Source organism: Coregonus clupeaformis, chromosome 30, assembly GCF_020615455.1.
Source record: "Coregonus clupeaformis isolate EN_2021a chromosome 30, ASM2061545v1, whole genome shotgun sequence".
Classification (NCBI taxonomy): domain Eukaryota; kingdom Metazoa; phylum Chordata; class Actinopteri; order Salmoniformes; family Salmonidae; genus Coregonus; species Coregonus clupeaformis.
In genome coordinates, this window is record NC_059221.1 from 42,094,892 (window position 1) to 42,112,785 (window position 17,894).

General features: G+C 46.5%; 1 protein-coding gene across 1 annotated transcript; it reads right to left on the reverse strand.

Moving 5' to 3' along the window:
• Window positions 1-578: 578 nt before the first annotated feature.
• On the reverse strand, window positions 579-12,278 carry LOC121546178 (nucleolar and coiled-body phosphoprotein 1-like). The gene is made up of 3 exons (XM_041857246.2): window positions 12,192-12,278; window positions 10,156-10,578; window positions 579-5,680 (listed from the first exon to the last, which is right to left on the reverse strand). Exons 1-3 carry the CDS (start codon window positions 12,221-12,223, stop codon window positions 3,355-3,357), a joined length of 2,781 nt encoding a protein of 926 aa, XP_041713180.1. The 5' UTR covers window positions 12,224-12,278; the 3' UTR covers window positions 579-3,354.
• Between the last annotated feature and the right edge of the window lie 5,616 nt (window positions 12,279-17,894).

The window sequence follows — 17,894 nt, forward strand, 5'->3', positions numbered from 1 at the left end:
TGGGACTGTTGAACCCCTTTCACACGACTGAGCCGAGCTGAGCCAAGCCGCACCGCACCGCACTGCACTGCCCTAGTTATGCATCCACCATAGTTGCTGGAACTGTGCTGGAAATAACAATATCCGAGACAGCACAGTACAGCTCAGCTTGGCTCAGTAGGGTGGAGGGCATTTGTGTAGAGTGAGAGCTTCCTGTGATGATCTGCAGAGAGGGAGAGAGAGAGAGAAAAAGAGAGAGGGGGAAGAGAGAGGTGGGGGAGAAAGAGAGAAAGGGGGTGGGGGGAGAAAGAGAGAAGGGGGGGGAGCCAGTGGTGCTTGGAGTCACTGGGGGTTCACTCAGTCAACTTGTACCAAAACTTCCAAGATACTCACAACTGCAACGATGCAGACGGTGTGATCATGTCAGGTTTTTAGATACACTAGACTTTAACAGTTCTTTCTCCCCGCACTGTTGTGAATTTGAAGATATTACACAGCCCTTTGTGAGCTAGATAGCTTGTATTGTCCATTTTGCCCCTCCCTAGTCACTAAGGCAAGGGAAGAGGGTAAGCAAGAGGAGGAGAGATATGAGCCACATCCAAACCACTTTGCATTTTATTGAGGAGGACAAAGCCTCCTCTGGCAGATATAGGACATATTGTCAATACAAGGTGGAGACAGGGGTCTGAATCTCTGGTAGATATAGGACATTCTCAATGCAAGGTGGAGACAGGGGTTTGAACTTTCACAGTTCTTATATCCGATCTACAGAAGGCGAAAATTCTAGTGCAGATAGAAAAAAATGTGTCTTCTGGTGTTGTGCCAAAACGGAGTACTACTGTTTACTGTAACAGATCTGCACAACATCCTCATACTGTCATCAACATGTCCATTACAGATAATTCCAAGGTTTAACATATTGGCGCATTAAAGTAATAATAATCTATACTATCATAGTATGTTACACTGTAAGAAGTCACTAACAAATAGATCTCCGGAGTTCTGACATGCAAGAATACGTTTTTTCAGATTCAAGACTGAGTACAGATTAGAAACAATGTTTTTCTAGTCAGGGTCATTACAGTACATTTATGGAATTGCTTCTGCGTGAGTGAGTGAGTGAGTGAGTGAGTGAGTGAGTGAGTGAGTGAGTGAGTGAGTGAGTGAGTGAGTGAGTGAGTGTAGGGTAAAATTCATTCAAACATTTGTTATTGAGCCAGAAGAAAAATGCATGTTTTAACTAATGTAATTAGCGAGACATTGTTAAAATGGGGTGAAACAAAACAGATTACATTTTTGCTTGTTATCAACACAACACATTGTAGACTATTGTCTGCGCAGGGATGCCGATTTCTGCTCACTGCAGATTTGATTGAATTCCAACCATACGTTTTTAAATCTGACCGACTACGATGCAACTGTTCACATGATTTCTCATCTAAAAACACCGGCAACACATGAGGTGACCATGGAGCAAGTTCTAGCTTCCACCTCTAGCATGCGTTACATTTAGTTTTTTGTTCGTTTTTTTTGTGCCACATCTTTTGACTTCCTACCTGTGAGTTTAAACTAAAGGAAACCAACTAGTCTAACGCAGCAAGTTTCACAAGCCGTGAGTAAAGAGTCTAGTTCAGTTGCACGCAGAAAGGAGTCCTGTGTTGACATCCATAGCCCTACGTCAAAACTGGAGACGGAAATATTCCCGGTCAAAATAATAAAATCTTCTATTTTTAAATAAACGTTTAGAGCATTTGAATACATTAAAAAGGTAGACTCGGCTAAATGATGTTGCCGCGAGCAGTACCGGAGATATTGAGATGAGCGAGATGCAACACTTCGCTCTCACACAGTATCTGCACGTTCGATTCACGCCGTGTACAGCGTGGTAGCCACGGGACCAAAAACAGTGGAGAAGTTGAGCCTCGCGCTTCAACGCTCTTAGTTGTTGCGGAAATTGACCCACTGTGCTGTTTACGTTTAATTATTGACAGATTTTTTTATTTTTTTACACACAACAGAGAACAAAATAACTTACTCCAGTGGGTTTGGTTATTTATAATGTCTTTGGGATGTAATTTCAGTATTAAAAAAACGTATGATACTTTAGGTATTGACAAAATACAGGTGACGAATCTATGGAGCATTCGCTATCATAATTCCTGGGTCCAGTTGTGCTTTTAACTTCCTTTCTGACTGTGGGGAAACAGTTCAATTTAGGAGAAACTGGGTAAAATTTCCATTTACTATCTAATTTGCATTACTAGTAAAAAAATAAAATACAGTTTTAAATGATTGGTATCCTATTATTTGCTTCTGTGTGGGACTACAGTCAGCATCCGTTATATACGTAAACGGCGAGAGGAAAGGCATCAGTAGAATTCTAATGCGTTTAAATGAAATTAAACCTGTTTTCAGTAGCCAAACATTCATCAACCACACGTCATTGGTGTATCCAAGGGGGGGGGGGTTCATCACCTCAACCATCAGATAGGAAGTTATCTGTCAGCATCAAGAGTGTTTCGTTTCAAATGGAACCCTATTCCCTACGTAGTGCACTACTTTTGACAGGGGCTCATAGGTCTCTGGTCGAAGTAGTGCACTACATAGGGAATAGGGTACCATTTGGGACACACAGGCCGACATTATATAGGTTAGAGGGAAACACGTGTCACCTAAATGAATAGGCCTGGTCTGTAGAGCTGGAAACAGAGGCTTGCATCCAAAATGCCACCCCTATTCCCTATATAGTGCACTACGTTTGACCAGGGGCCCTATAAAGCAGTGCATTAAATGGGGAAATGTTGCCATTTGGGACTCAGCCTGAGCGTACTGCGGTAAAAAAAAGAATACGCTACAACAGAAGCAGTGGCAGCTTGCATGGCATATGTGTATTGTGATGCGTTTTATCCACACAGTACTGCACAACAACACTGGCGAGCCCACTTCTAAGGGCCCGACAGGACATGAGGCCTGGCTTTAGGCAAATCCAAACCCCTTTTTTCAGTCCAATTTTCATAACGGTATCTTAAACCATGGATTCCATAGTTTCCGGCTGATGATGTAACAGGAAGTGTAGGTCCTCCGCGTCCTGTAAGCTTTGAGCAAAGGATCATGGGTCGCAGTGGATGACTAACAGGTTTAAAGCAGAAACAAAAGAGCAAAACAATGACCAAATAATAAATAAAAGAAAATGTATCAGGAAGCAATCTGTTGTGGGTTGTCCTTTAAGCTGCACTATTTGTTTGTCAATAAACAGATAAACAGCCCAACCCACAGAAAGAACATCAACCAACAGCTGCCTTGTGTTTTCTTATAAAACCCACTGCTCCACTACACGGTTCCTCTCTCCTAACAGACATGGGTCCTGCAACGCAGTCAACTAACCCTTTCAGTGGCCGGCGTCCGAGACTCCACTGTCTCCTCTCGGCTAGGTCTGGGTACGGCTGAGACTGTCTCCTCCCGGCTGGGCCTGGGTACGGCTGAGACTGTCTCCTCCCGGCTGGGCCTGGGTACGGCTGAGACTGTCTCCTCCCGGCTGGGCCTGGGTACGGCTGAGACTGTCTCCTCTCGGCTGGGTCTGGGTACAGCTGAGACTGTCTCCTCCCGGCTGGGCCTGGGTACGGCTGAGACTGTCTCCTCCCGGCTGGGTCTGGGTACGGCTGAGACTGTCTCCTCCCGGCTGGATCTGGGTACGGCTGAGACTGTCTCCTCCCGGCTAGGTCTGGGTACGGCTGAGACTGTCTCCTCTCGGCTGGGTCTGGGGACGGCTGAGACTGTCTCCTCCCGGCTAGGTCTGGGTACGGCTGAGACTGTCTCCTCCCGGCTGGGTCTGGGTACGGCTGAGACTGTCTCCTCCCGGCTGGGCCTGGGGACGACTGAGACTGTCTCCTCCCGGCTGGGTCTGGGTACAGCTGAGACTGTCTCCTCCCGGCTGGGCCTGGGTACAGCTGAGACTGTCTCCTCCCGGCTGGGCCTGGGTACAGCTGAGACTGTCTCCTCCCGGCTGGGTCTGGGTACAGCCGAGCCTGTCTCCTCCCGGCTGGGCCTGGGTACAGCTGAGACTGTCTCCTCCCGGCTGGGCCTGGGTACAGCTGAGACTGTCTCCTCCCGGCTGGGTCTGGGTACAGCTGAGACTGTCTCCTCCCGGCTAGGTCTGGGTACAGCTGAGACTGTCTCCTCCCGGCTGGGCCTGGGTACGGCTGAGACTGTCTCCTCCCGGCTGGGCCTGGGTACAGCTGAGACTGTCTCCTCCCGGCTGGGTCTGAGTACAGCTGAGACTGTCTCCTCCCGGCTGGGTCTGGGTACGGCTGAGACTGTCTCCTCCCGGCTGGGTCTGGGTATGGCTGAGACTGTCTCCTCCCGGCTGGGCCTGGGTACGACTGAGACTGTCTCCTCCCGGCTTGGCCTGGGTACGACTGAGCAGAGCACAATGTCTCTCAAATCCCTCCCTTCCACAGTCCCCGCTGCCTCGTCCACTTGATGCTTGTTGGCCCTGGTGTCACCAGTTCCCACCACTGCAGTGGCCGGAGGCTTTGGACACCTGTCCTGTCTGACCTGCCTGACCTCCTCTCTCTCTCCTCTGGCTGTGGTGGTGCTGGTCCGGCAGGGCACCCTGGAGGTGCTCAGGTCCTGGGGCTCATTCTGCCGGAGGGCCCCTGGCCCCACCGAGGCCCTGGCTGTATGGGAGACCAGGCCCATAGTCAGGCCGGGGAAGTGGTGGTGAGGGGGCCGCTGGGAGGGAGGAGGAGGAGGATCCTCCCCTACAGAGGAGTGTGTGTGGTGGTGGTGGTGGTGGTGGAGGCGGTGGTGAGGCGTACGCTCTTTTCTCTTGTGGCTGTGGCTCTTTGGGGTAGTGATGCTACTGCTGCTGCCACCTCTGCTGGCCCCGCTGTTAGACCCAACACTGGCCCCACCACTGTCCTCTCCAGTCACCCCGGCAGTAAGGGGACTATACTTGTGCTTCCTCCCTGGACTCTTTGGCAGCTTCTGTCCCTGATCCTTCTGTCCCTGGTCTGTCCTCTCTGCTGCTGCCACCACCACAGCACTCCCTGTCCCTGTCCCCGTTCCACCACCACCTGTCCCCAGCTCTGGCGTGGCTATAGCTGGAATGTCTTTCGACTCCTCAACAGTTTCTCTGGTCTTGCGTTTCTTGATGGGCAGAGCGGTCTGCTGCACCGGCTTAGTGGAAGACTCCTTCTGAGCTTTCTTCTTGGCTTCTGCGGCGAGGATAGCGGCCACTGCGTAGGGGGAAGTACTGGAACCCGCCGCCCCAACTGCCGCTGACACAAACCCTGGCTTACGCCCCCGCTTTTTCGGAGCAGTCTGCGGTGGTGTCTCTGCCTTCCTTTTCCGTCCTGGGCGCATCTTGGCGACTACGACCGATGCTGACGGCTGCCCCGCCGCTTCGGATGCCTTGGATGCTCCGAAAGGCATCTTGACCAAGAGCCTCCCAGGACTCTCCTCCACCACACGCTTCATTGCCACGCCCTCCAAGACCTTCCCACTCCCCTTCGGCCGACCCCGGCCCCTCCCTGACGGTTTCACCACATTGGGTTTCTTTGGGGGTCTCTTCTCGCGGCGGGAGGGACTGCCACGCCCCGTCACGGTGAAGTCGAAGTCGTTGGGGTCGGTGGCGGTGTCCCCTACCTTCTGGAAGAAGGTGATCAGCTCCACCTTGGAACGGAAGGCTTTCCCCTCGGGGCTGAAATACAGATCACACCGAATGTCCTAACTGTAAACGGGTTTGTAAACATCCTAACTGTAAACGGATTGGTAAATGTCCTAACTGTAAACTGATCTGTAAATGTCCTAACTGTAAACTGATCTGTAAATGTCCTAACTGTAAACAGATCTGTAAATGTCCTAACTGTAAACGGATCTGTAAATGTCCTAACTGTAAACGGATCTGTAAATGTCCTTTCTTTAAATGTCCTAACTGTAAACATGTCTGTAAACTCTTCCCCCACACCCCCAAAAAAAAGTTTAATGCACCAATTTGTAAGTCACTCTGGATAAGAGCGTCTGCTAAATGATGTAAATGTAAATGTAAATGTCATTTCTGTAAACAGATCTGTAAACATCCTAACTGTAAACAGATCTGTAAAAGTCCTAACTGTAAAGGGGTCTGTAAACATACTTTCTATAAACTAATCTGTAAACGGATCACCAAAAGTCCTTTCTGTAAACGGATCTATAAACTTCCTTTCTGTAAACAGATCTGTAAACGTCCTTTCTGTAAAAGTAAGTGTGGTGAAATACCAGGTGGGCAGGTACGAGCACCAATAGAAACTTATCAAATATCTCCAGATTCAGATAAATATATAAACAGTTCCTTCGGAAAGTATTCAGACCCCTTGACTTTTTCCACATTTTGTTACGTTACAGCCTCATTCTAAAATTGATTAAAATTGTTTTTTTTTCCCCTCATCAAGCTACACACAATACCCCATAATGACAAAGCAAAAACTGGTTTTTAGAATTATTTGCTAATTTATAAACAAATAAATAAAATACTGTAATATCACATTTACATAAGTATTAAGACCCTTTACTTAGTACTTTGTCAAAGCACCTTTGGCAGCGATTACAGCCTGGAGTCTTCTAGGGTATGACGTTACAAGCTTGGCACACCTGTATTTGGGGAGTTTCTCCCATTCTTCTCTGCAGATCCTCTCAAGCTCTGTCAGGTTGGATGGGGAGCGTCGCTGCCAGCTATTTTCAGTTCTCCCCAGAGATGTTAGATCGGGTTCAAGTCCGGGCTCTGTCTGGGCCACTCAAGGACATTCAGAGACTTGTCCCAAAGCCATTCCTGCGTTGTCTTGGCTGTGTGCTTAGGGTCGTTGTCCTGTTGGAAGGTGAACCTTCGCCCCAGTCTAAGGTCCTGAGCGCTCTGGAGCAGGTTTACATCAAGGATCTCTCTGTACTTTGCGCTGTTCATCTTTGCCTCAATCCTGACTAGTCTCCCAGTCCCTGATGCTGAAAAACATCCCCACAGCATGATGCTGCCAGCACCATGCTTCACCGTAGGGATGGTGCCAAGTTTCCTCCAGACGTGACGCTTGGCATTCAGGCCAGAGTTCAATCTTGGTTTCATCAGACCAGAGAATCTTGTTTCTCATGGTCTGAGAGTCTTTACATGCCTTTTGGCAAACTCCAAGTGGGCTGTCATGTGCCTTTTACTGAGGAGTGGCTTCCATCTGGTCACTCTACCATAAAGGCCTGATTGGTGGAGTGCTGCAGAGATGGTTGTCCTTTTGGAGGGCTCTCCAGAGGGTGGTGCGGTCTTCCGAACGCATTACCGGGGGCAAACTACCCGCCTTCCAAGACACCTACAGCACCCGATGTCACAGGAAGGCCAAAAATATCATAATGGACATCAACCACCCGACATGATCAGTCTATAATTTTAATGGTAGGTTTATTTGAACAGTGAGAGACAGAATAACAACAAAAAAATCCAGAAAAACGCCTGTAAACATTTTTATAAATTGATTTGCATTTTAATGAGGGAAATAAGTATTTGACCCCTCTGCAAAACATGACTTAGTACTTGGTGGCAAAACCCTTGTTGGCAATCACAGAGGTCAGACGTTTCTTGTAGTTGGCCACCAGGTTTGCACACATCTCAGGAGGGATTTTGTCCCACTCCTCTTTGCAGATCTTCTCCAAGTCATTAAGGTTGAGGCTGACGTTTGGCAACTCGAACCTTCAGCTCCCTCCACAGATTTTCTATGGGATTAAGGTCTGGAGACTGGCTAGGCCACTCCAGGACCTTAATGTGCTTCTTCTTAAGCCACTCCTTTGTTGCCTTGACCGTGTGTTTTGGGTCAGTGTCATGCTGGAATACCCATCCACAACCCATTTTCAATGCCCTGGCTGAGGGAAGGAGGTTCTCACCCAAGATTTGACGGTACATGGCCCCGTCCATCATCCCTTTGATGCAGTGAAGTTGTCCTGTCCCCTTAGCAGAAAAACACCCCCAATGAATAATATTTCCACCTGCATGTTTGACGGTGGGGATGTTGTTCTTGGGGTCATAGGCAGCATTCCTCCTCCTGCCAAAGAGCTCGATTTTGGTCTCATCTGACCACAACACTTTCACCCAGTTCTCCTCTGAATCATTCAGATGTTCATTGGCAAACTTCAGACGGGCCTGTATATGTGCTTTCTTGAGCAGGGGGACCTTGCGGGCGCTGCAGGATTTCAGTCCTTCACGGCATAGTGTGTTACCAATTGTTTTCTTGGTGACTATGGTCCCAGCTACCTTGAGATCATTGACAAGATCCTCCTGTGTAGTTCTGGGCTGATTCCTCACCATTATCATTGCAACTCCACGAGGTGAGATCTTGCATGGAGCCCCAGGCTGAGGGAGATTTACAGTTATTTTGTGTTTCTTCCATTTGCGAATAATCGCACCAACTGTTGTCACCTTCTCACCAAGCTGCTTGGCGATGGTCTTGTAGCCCATTCCAGCCTTGTGTAGGTCTACAATCTTGTCCCTGACATCCTTGGAGAGCTCTTTGGTCTTGGCCATGGTGGAGAGTTTGGAATCTGATTGATTGATTGCTTCTGTGGACAGGTGTCTTTTATACAGGTAACAAGATGAGATTAGGAGCACTCCCTTTAAGAGTGTGTTCCTAATCTTAGCTCGTTACCTTTATAAAAGACACCTGGGAGCCAGAAATCTTTCTGATTGAGAGGGGGTCAAATACTTATTTCCCTAATTAAAATGCAAATCAATTTATAACATTTTTGACATGCGTTTTCTGGATTTTTTTGTTGTTATTCTGTCTCTCACTGTTCAAATAAACCTACCATTAAAATTATAGACTGATAATTTCTTTGTCAGTGGGCAAATGTACAAAATCAGCAGGGGATCAAATACTTTTTTCCCTCACTGTATATACTGTATTCTATTCTATAATATTCTACTGTATCTTAGTCCATACCTCTCTGTCATTGCTTGTCCATATATGTATATATTCTTAAATTCCATTCCTTACTAGATTTGTGTGTATTGGGTATATGTTGTGAAATTGTTAGATCTTACTTGTTAGATATTACTGCACTGTCGGAGCTAGAAGCACAAGCATTTCGCTACACCCGCAATAACATCTGCTAAACACGTATGTGACAAATAAAATTTGCATTTGATTTGATTTTGATTCTGGAAGGTTCTCCCATCTCCACAGAGGAACTCTGGAGCTCTGTCAGAGTGACCATTGGGTTCTTGGTCACCTCCCTGACCAAGGCCCTTCTCCCCTGATTGCTCAGTTTGGCCGGGCGGCCAGCTCTAGGAAGAGTCTCGGTGGTTCCAAACTTCTTCCATTTAAGAATGATGGAGGCCACTGTGTTCTTGGGGATCTTCAATGCTTCAGAAATGTTTTGGTACCCTTCCCCAGATCTGTGCCGCGATTCAATCCTGTCTCGGAGCTCTACGAACAATTCCTTCGACCTCATGGCTTGGTTTTTGCTTTGACATGCACTGTCAACTGTGGGACTTTATATAGACAGGTGTGTGCCTTTCCATAATCATGTCTAATCAATTGAATTTACCACAGGTGGACTCCAATCAAGTTGTACAAACATATCAAGGATGATCAGTGAAAACAGGATGCACCTGAGCTCCATTTAGAGTCTCATAGCAAAGGGTCTGAATTCTTATGTAAATAAGGTATTTCTGTTTTTTATTTGTAATATATTTGCTAAACTTTCTAAAAACCAGTTTTCCCTTTGTCATTATGGGGTATTGTGTGTAGATTACTAAGGATTTTTATTTTATTTTGTCCATTTTATAATGAGGCATAACGAAACAAAATGTGGGAAAAGTCAAGGGGTCTGAATACTTTCTGAAGGCTCTGTATATAAAAATAAAAAAACACGATTCAGATTATTATTTTTTTTACATTGTATCCATCTTTGAAGTATTTCCATCAACCTCAAACCAGTCCTGTAAATCACTTTCTATGCGGTTCAGTCACATAACAATATCAATGAGGGACGAATCAGACACGAGTTCGTTAGCTACTTCCAGCGAAGGATTTCATATCACACCTAGAGGATATCAGGCTGTATCCTATCTCTGTGTCATATTTAATACGATCATATCACGACATCATTTCAGATATGCTTTTGAGAGAAAATACTTGATATGGCTCTCTCTCATAGCCTACTCACTTCATCAAGTAGACGTCAAACTTTCCGGCGGAACGCCCAGACTTGCGTTGTTTGAGTTTACGTGTCCAGCCCTGGGGCAGAGAGGGGTCGTCGTAGAGCGGACCACGGTCTCTGATGATGGACCTCCTCTGTTTGGGCGAAGCAGGGGACTCGGAGAAACCCGAGGCTTCACCGGCTGCAGTGACCGTGGGCTCAGAGGGCCCCGCCTCGGCCTCGGCAAGCTGGGGCTGGTCCTGGTCCACACAGGGCTGTTGGGCTGGAGGACGAGGAGGGGAGGACATGGTGGTGGTGGATGAAGACTTCAGCCTCTCCTTCTCCACATCCCTCCGCTCCCGCCTCACCTTCTTGGGCTTGCTGTGTGTCTCAGGGTCCTTGTCGTTGGAGCTCTGATTCTGGTTGGCGTCCTCACTCTTCTCCTCACCGCTGTGGAAGACAACGTTAGTCATGAGGGGGCGAGAGGCAGAGCAGAGGCACGGTCTCAGCTCATCAGACCAGAGAATATGGAGAATGGCTATCCTTAGCTGGGGTTGCAAAAAAAAATTATCCTGTAACTTTCAATAAATTCCCTGGTTTTCCCAAAATACCAGTTGGAGGATTCCCGGAATCAGGAGGGAACAAGCAGGAAATCCGGGATCCTCCAACCAAGACTTTTGGAAAACCAGGGAATTTATTGAAAGTTCCAGGAACTTTGCAACTATATCTTCGGCCGATAAGGGTACAACATGTTTTAAACAAAATGTCAAAGTCACAGACAAGTTACAAACCTCAGCTTGCTCCCAACCTACATTAATTCACAAACGTCATAAAAACACATTTTGGGGAAAAAATATTTTGTTGTGCTGTTTCTTCACATAGTGAAAACTATATGGCATTACTGGAAGTTTGGCAAAAGCATTTAAGGACAAAACCTTCAGTCCGCTTGGACTGGACTGAACCATTTTCTACTCACTGTGGAAATAAGCACCATCCCTATAGCAGACATTTCGAATGACGCAGCCAGCCAGAGAAGCCACTAGGCAAGAGATGTGAATGGTTGAAATATTTTTGAACTGCACATGGGTCCACATACACACAAGCATCTCAAAGCTTATCATTATCATGATCTACACAACGGTACCATTAGATGTAGCCTACAGCGGCAACTACGTCACGACATGCTATTCACTTCATCCTAACGGACTAATTGTAATGCACACACATAATATTTACGATCTATTTTGGGATAAATTGTCCTATGTAGGATATCTCCACACCAGATGCCAGTGTAGGAGAAATACAGGGCATTATTTTTACGGTACATCAATGTACTTTTCTACCACTGCCACATCATACTCAGTCCTTCATGCAATTAAAGCAATTATTTGATCGCTTCATAACATTATTAGTTATTCTAGAAAATGGGCCAACTCATGTCAGCTAGCTCTAGCATTTAGCTAGATGATAACAGTCGTCATAACCAGCAACCCATTAGCTCTGCAAAGAAAATAAATAAAAGCTCCATCATAACAACGCAGTAACGATATGAGGTTACTCCGTCGCAAAATGACCAAATGGCCACATATATAACCAGCTGGCCACATATATAACCAGCTGGCCACATATATAACCAGCTGACGCTACATCCTATCCAGCTATTTAGCCAACAAGCCAAATTGGTTATGAGGGTGGAGGATGTGGACAAATAGAGTGCAAACACAACTGGATATCTTTTTTTGAGAGTAACTGTATTTACAAATCTACAGGCTCTGTTTTCAGAGGTCAGAAAATGACACACACACACACACACACACACATACACACACACACGACAGCTAATTTCCTTGCTCATCCATGATCTGCTAAAGTAGGGGAAATACTTCTTTATGTATAATTTGGTGACGTATTCAGAACGCCTCTTTCAGTAAGCTTGCCTGCTGACCAGTTCATAACAGAAATACAACGCATTACTTTAGCTAAATACAGCGATACATTTTAAACGACTTGAACATTCATCTAACTCGACATTGAAATGGTGAATACATGTAATTCACACTTACAGTCTCTCCTCTCCGCTCTCTACGGCGGCCATTTTTATTTAAATAAATAATTTTATAAAAATTCTCCAAACATCTCACGGGTACCTCTCACCCCCGCCCCCTGCCCCTGCCTCAATATCACTGCCGTCAGTGGCGTATTCACGCGAGATCCATGAAACAATTTCTTAAGACCCATTGCATGAGCCCCTTGGATCTCGCGAGAGCAGTTGTCTCACTCTGTAAATGGTTGTGAACTCTTGAGATGAGGCCACAAATCTCCATCTGCAGCAAATACACACGACACACACCATCAAAACACATCAAGGCTTGGAGTGTAGGCTATGCACTGGGGTAAAATTTAGAATTGTGTGGGTGTTGGAGGTTTAACTGTCCCCACTATTACTTTCCTTGACAATCTGTCTTCAATACAAAGGTGCACTTGTCTTTCCACTTAGGTCAGTCATAGTGATACATACATCTGGTACAATAGTCCTCAGCACTAACTCCAAAAAGTTTTGGGACACTCGTGGTCCTCTGTAGCTCAATTGGTAGAGCATGGCGCTTGTAACGCCAGGGGTAGTGGGTTCGATCCCAGGGACCACCCATACGTAAAAATGTATGCGCACGTGACTGTAAGTCGCTTTGGATAAAAGCGTCTGCTAAATGGGATATTATTACTGTAAAGACCATGGAGAATAAAAGCACCTCCTCCCAGCTACCCACTGCACTGAGGCTAGGAAACACTGTCACCACTGATAAATCTACAATAATCGAGAATTTCAGCAAGCATTTTGCTACGGCTGGCCATGCTTTCCACCTGGCTACCACTACCCCGGCCACCAACTCTGCACACTCCGCTGCAACTTGCCCATGCCCCCCCCGCTTCTCCTTCACACAAATTCAGACAGCTGATGTTCTGAAAGAGCTGCAAAATCTGGACCCCTAAAAATCATCTGGGCTAGACAATCTGGACCCTTTCTTTCTAAAATTAGCAGCCGAAATTGTCGCAACCCCTATTACTAGCCTGTTCAACCTCTCTTTCGTAACGTCTGAGATCCCCAGAGATTGGAAAGCTGCCACGGTCATTCCCCATTTCAAAGGGGGTGACACTCTAGATCCAAACTGTTACAGACCTATATCCATCCTGCCCTGCCGTTCGAAAGTTTTTGAAAGCCAAGTTAACAAACAGATCACCGACCATTTCAAATCCCACCGTACCTTCTCCGCTATGCAATCCGGTTTCCGAGCTGGTCATGGGTGCACCTCAGCCACGCTCAAGGTCCTAAACGATATTATAACCGTGATCGATAATAGACAGTACTGTGCAGCCGTCTTCATCGACCTGGCCAAGGCTTTCGACTCTGTCAACCACCGCATTCTTATTGGCAGACTAAATAGCCTTGGTTTCTCAAATGACTGCCTCGCCTGGTTCACCAACTACTTCTCAGATAGAGTTCAATGTGTCAAATGGGAGGGCCTGTTGTCTGGACCTATGGCAGTCTCTATGGGGGTGCCACAGGGTTCAATTCTTGGGCCGACTCTTTTCTCTGTGTGTATCAATGATGTCGCTCTTGCTGCTGGTGACTCTCAGATCCACCTCTACGCAGACGACACCATTTTGTATACATCTGGCCCTTCATTGGACACTGTTTTAACAAACCTCCAAACGAGCTTCAACGCCATACAACACTCCTTCAGTAGCCTTCAACTGCTCTTGAACACTAGTAAAACTAAATGCATGCTCTTCAATCGAACGCTGCTGGCACCCGCCCACCCGACTAGAATCACTACTCTCGGCGGGTCTGACCTAGAGTATGTGGACAACTACAAATACCTAGGTGTCTGGTTAGACTGTAAACTATCCTTCCAGACTCACATTAAGCATCTCCAATCCAAAGATAAATCTAGAATCGGCTTCCTATTTTGCAACAAAGCCTCCTTCACTCATGCTGCCAAACATGCCCTCGTAAAACTGACTATCCTACCGATCCTTGACTTCGGCGATGTCATTTACAAAATAGCCTCTAACACTCTACTCAGCAAATTGGATGTAGTCTATCACAGTGCCATCCGTTTTGTCACCAAAGTCCCATATACTACCCACCACTGTGACCTGTACGCTGTTGTTGGCTGGCCCTCACTACATATTCGTTGCCAAACCCACTGGCTCCAGGTCATCTATAAATCACTGCTAGGCCCCGCCTTATCTTAGCTCATTGGTCACCATAGCAACACCCACCCGTAGTATGCGCTCCAGCAGGTATATCTCACTGGTCATCCCCAAAGCCAACACCTCCTTTGGCCGCCATTCCTTCCAGTTCTCTGCTGCCAATGACTGGAACGAACTGTAAAAATCTCTGAAGCTGGAGACTCTTATCTCCCTCACTAACTTTAAGCATCAGTGGTCAGATCACCTTACCGATCACTGCACCTGTACACAGCCCATCTGAAATTAGCCCACCCAACTACCTCATCCCCACATTGTTATTTATTTTGCTCATTTGCACCCCAGTATCTCTATTTGCACATAATCTCTGTAGATCTTCTGTGGTCCTCTGTAGCTCAGCTGGTAGAGCACGGTGCTTGTAACGCCAAGGTAGTGGGTTCGATCCCTGGGACCACCCATACACAAACATTTCTGCAGGCATGACTGTAAATCGCTTTGGATAAAAGTGTCTGCTAAATGACATATTATTTTTATTTATCTCTTGCACATCTATCATTCCAGTGTTAATACTAATTGTAATTATTTTGCACTATAGCCTATTTATTGCCTTACCTCAATAACTTGCTACATTTTCACACACTGTATATATATTTTCTGTTGTATTTTTGACTTTATGTTTTGTTTTACCCCATATGTAACTCTGTGTTGTTGTTTTTATCGCACTGCTTTGCTTTATCTTGGCCAGGTCGCAGTTGTAAATGAGAACTTGTTCTCAACTGGTTTATCTGGTTTACGCTTGCGGTACGGTTTTGGAAACATACAGAACGCATCTTCGATATCAGTAGGCCGTCATTGTGAATAAGAATTTGTTCTTAACTGACTTGCCAAGTTAAATAAAGGTTAAATAGCTATCTAGCATGCTCCGAACACCTGTGCATAATGGAAGAAGGCCGCCAGAAACATGTTGTAACTGAAAAATACTGTCAGCTGCAACTGTGATGAAGCCGGTTAACACAGTGTACAGTAAGTGTATATTTTGCATTAGTGAAATTATTTTTTATGTGATATGAAAGTAAAGGGCTTTATGTTTCTAGAACCATATTGCAATTGAGAATCGATTCACGTTTAGATGGAGTATTTGGCTGTTTTGTCTAACAGAGCCAGTCTACCTCTTGAAATAACATAATTTATAAGGGGACTTTGAGCAGTGATGGACCGGTTCCAACCGATATTTCTGTGTACAGCGCTCTCTGTGAAAGCCGCAAATATCAATTGCTTTACACTCCCTACAAGTGCTGGTGGTCCCGATTCATATGCGCTATTGCAAGCGCAGCTGTGAGGTTCACAGACACAGGAAATATATTTGCATAGGGAGTAAGACGTCACATTTTCTGGCCTATCCAGACAAGGGAACGATTTCCTGTGCCTATGAACCTCAACGCTGCGCTTGCAATAGCGCATATAAAACCTGAGCACTCTTATTATAGCTCAGTGAACGGGAGTCTAGCGGATGCAACAATAGCGGTTTCATCACAGACAGACGGGGAAACCCAGACACGTCACAGGGGCTATAAAGCTGAAGCATCCGTTCAGAACGTTTTCTTCAAATATGGTAGTGAGAGGAAGTCCTGTCGCCGGTAGTGGGAGAGGATGGAACTTGGTGAAACTGGGCCGACAGACATTCTGCTAATTTTCTCAACGATGAAACATCTGATCTCAATCCATTGTTCGGTTCCCAAAAGTAAAATATGTTACCAATACCTCCTTGCTTGTTCTGCCCACTATGCTCAGTGTTGCCAATGTTCGCGGTTTTCCAGTAAAATAGGGTTACTTTGAAAACGATGTCATGGGTGAAAATGTTTTGCGCAGGTTGCGGGTTTTTGGACTATTTCTAAATTGCACCGCGGCCGCCAAGGTATTTCTTTTAAAAATATATATATTTCACTGAGACCTGCTCCTGACTGGCAGGCTGTTGCTGCGTGAGTGAGTGGTGGGGAGGAGGAGAGACAAAGCACTGGAAAACCACTTTGGGCGCACTAGAGCGCATCACATTCATCAGCTCGGAGGTGGTTTAAACTGCATTCTAATGTTGACTGCTTAAAGAAAACGTATCGTGCTTTATGCATTATCAGTTCTTGGGTCTTGGGGGCTGCCCGAGTGTAAATTTGAAATGGAAGTTATGGAACCCCCGTCGCGTCGTTCTTTTTATGGGGAAATGTCCTCAATGATACTGACATTAGGCTAAATGTGGAGAATTATACATTTGCCACAGTTGGCCATCAAGTTGCATATTAATGTATATGCCATTGTAGGCTACCATTTGATACAATAAATATGTTAAAATTACGATATCGCTGGAGTCATTGCAAATCGATTTGTGTCACTTGTGTAGCCTACCTGGAGCTGGAAAACCAATTTAATAAATAGCCTATAACTTCAGTTTATTGTATGTTGTAGCCTTGTGTTATTATGAATGCATTAGATTGACGGTAACAGTAGTCAGATTACGCTACAGGTAAAACAAATTCAAAACAATAAACACTGGCTGTTGTTGACAAGCGTATTCAGTTCATAAACATATGATTATGTTTCAAGCAGACCACCATGTTTCAAGCAGACCACCATAGTCCCTTTGCCCAAGAACACTAAGATAACCTGCCTAAATGACAACCGACCCGTAGCACTCACGTCTGTAGCCATGAAGTGCTTTGAAAGGCTGGTCATGGCTCACATCAACACCATTATCCCAGAAACCCTAGACCCACTCCAATTTGCATACCGCTCCAACAGATCCACAGATGATGCAATCTCTATTATAATAATATGCCATTTAGCAGACGCTTTTATCCAAAGCGACTTACAGTCATGCTTGCATACATTTATTTGTGTATGGGTGGTCCCTGGGATCGAACCCACTACCTTGGCGTTCCAAGCGCCGTGCTCTACCAGCTGAGCTACAGAGGACCACAGCGCCGTGCTCTACCAGCTGAGCTACAGAGGACCACAGCGCCGTGCTCTACCAGCTGAGCTACAGAGGACCAAGCGCCGTGCTCTACCAGCTGAGCTACAGAGGACCAAGCGCCGTGCTCTACCAGCTGAGCTACAGAGGACCAAGCGCCGTGCTCTAACCAGCTGAGCTACAGAGGACCAAGCGCCGTGCTCTACCAGCTGAGCTACAGAGGACCACAGCGCCGTGCTCTACCAGCTGAGCTACAGAGGACCACAGCGCCGTGCTCTACCAGCCGAGCTACAGAGGACCACAGCGCCGTGCTCTACCAGCTGAGCTACAGAGGACCACAGCGCCGTGCTCTACCAGCTGAGCTACAGAGGACCAAGCGCCGTGCTCTACCAGCTGAGCTACAGAGGACCAAGCGCCGTGCTCTACCAGCTGAGCTACAAGAGGACCAAGCGCCGTGCTCTACCAGCTGAGCTACAGAGGACCAAGCGCCGTGCTCTACCAGCTGAGCTACAGAGGACCAAGCGCCGTGCTCTACCAGCTGAGCTACAGAGGACCACAGCGCCGTGCTCTACCAGCTGAGCTACAGAGGACCAAGCGC

Bases quoted from the DNA above. Each gene is read 5' to 3' on its own strand.
- LOC121546178 (XM_041857246.2), bottom strand. From the start codon at position 12,223: ATGGCCGCCGTAGAGAGCGGAGAGGAGAGACT. The intron at 10,579-12,191 runs GTAAGTGTGAAT...TGTCTTCCACAG, and splicing joins GAGAGCGGAGAGGAGAGACT to CGGTGAGGAGAAGAGTGAGG. The intron at 5,681-10,155 runs GTGAGTAGGCTA...TCTGTATTTCAG, and splicing joins TTTGACGTCTACTTGATGAA to CCCCGAGGGGAAAGCCTTCC.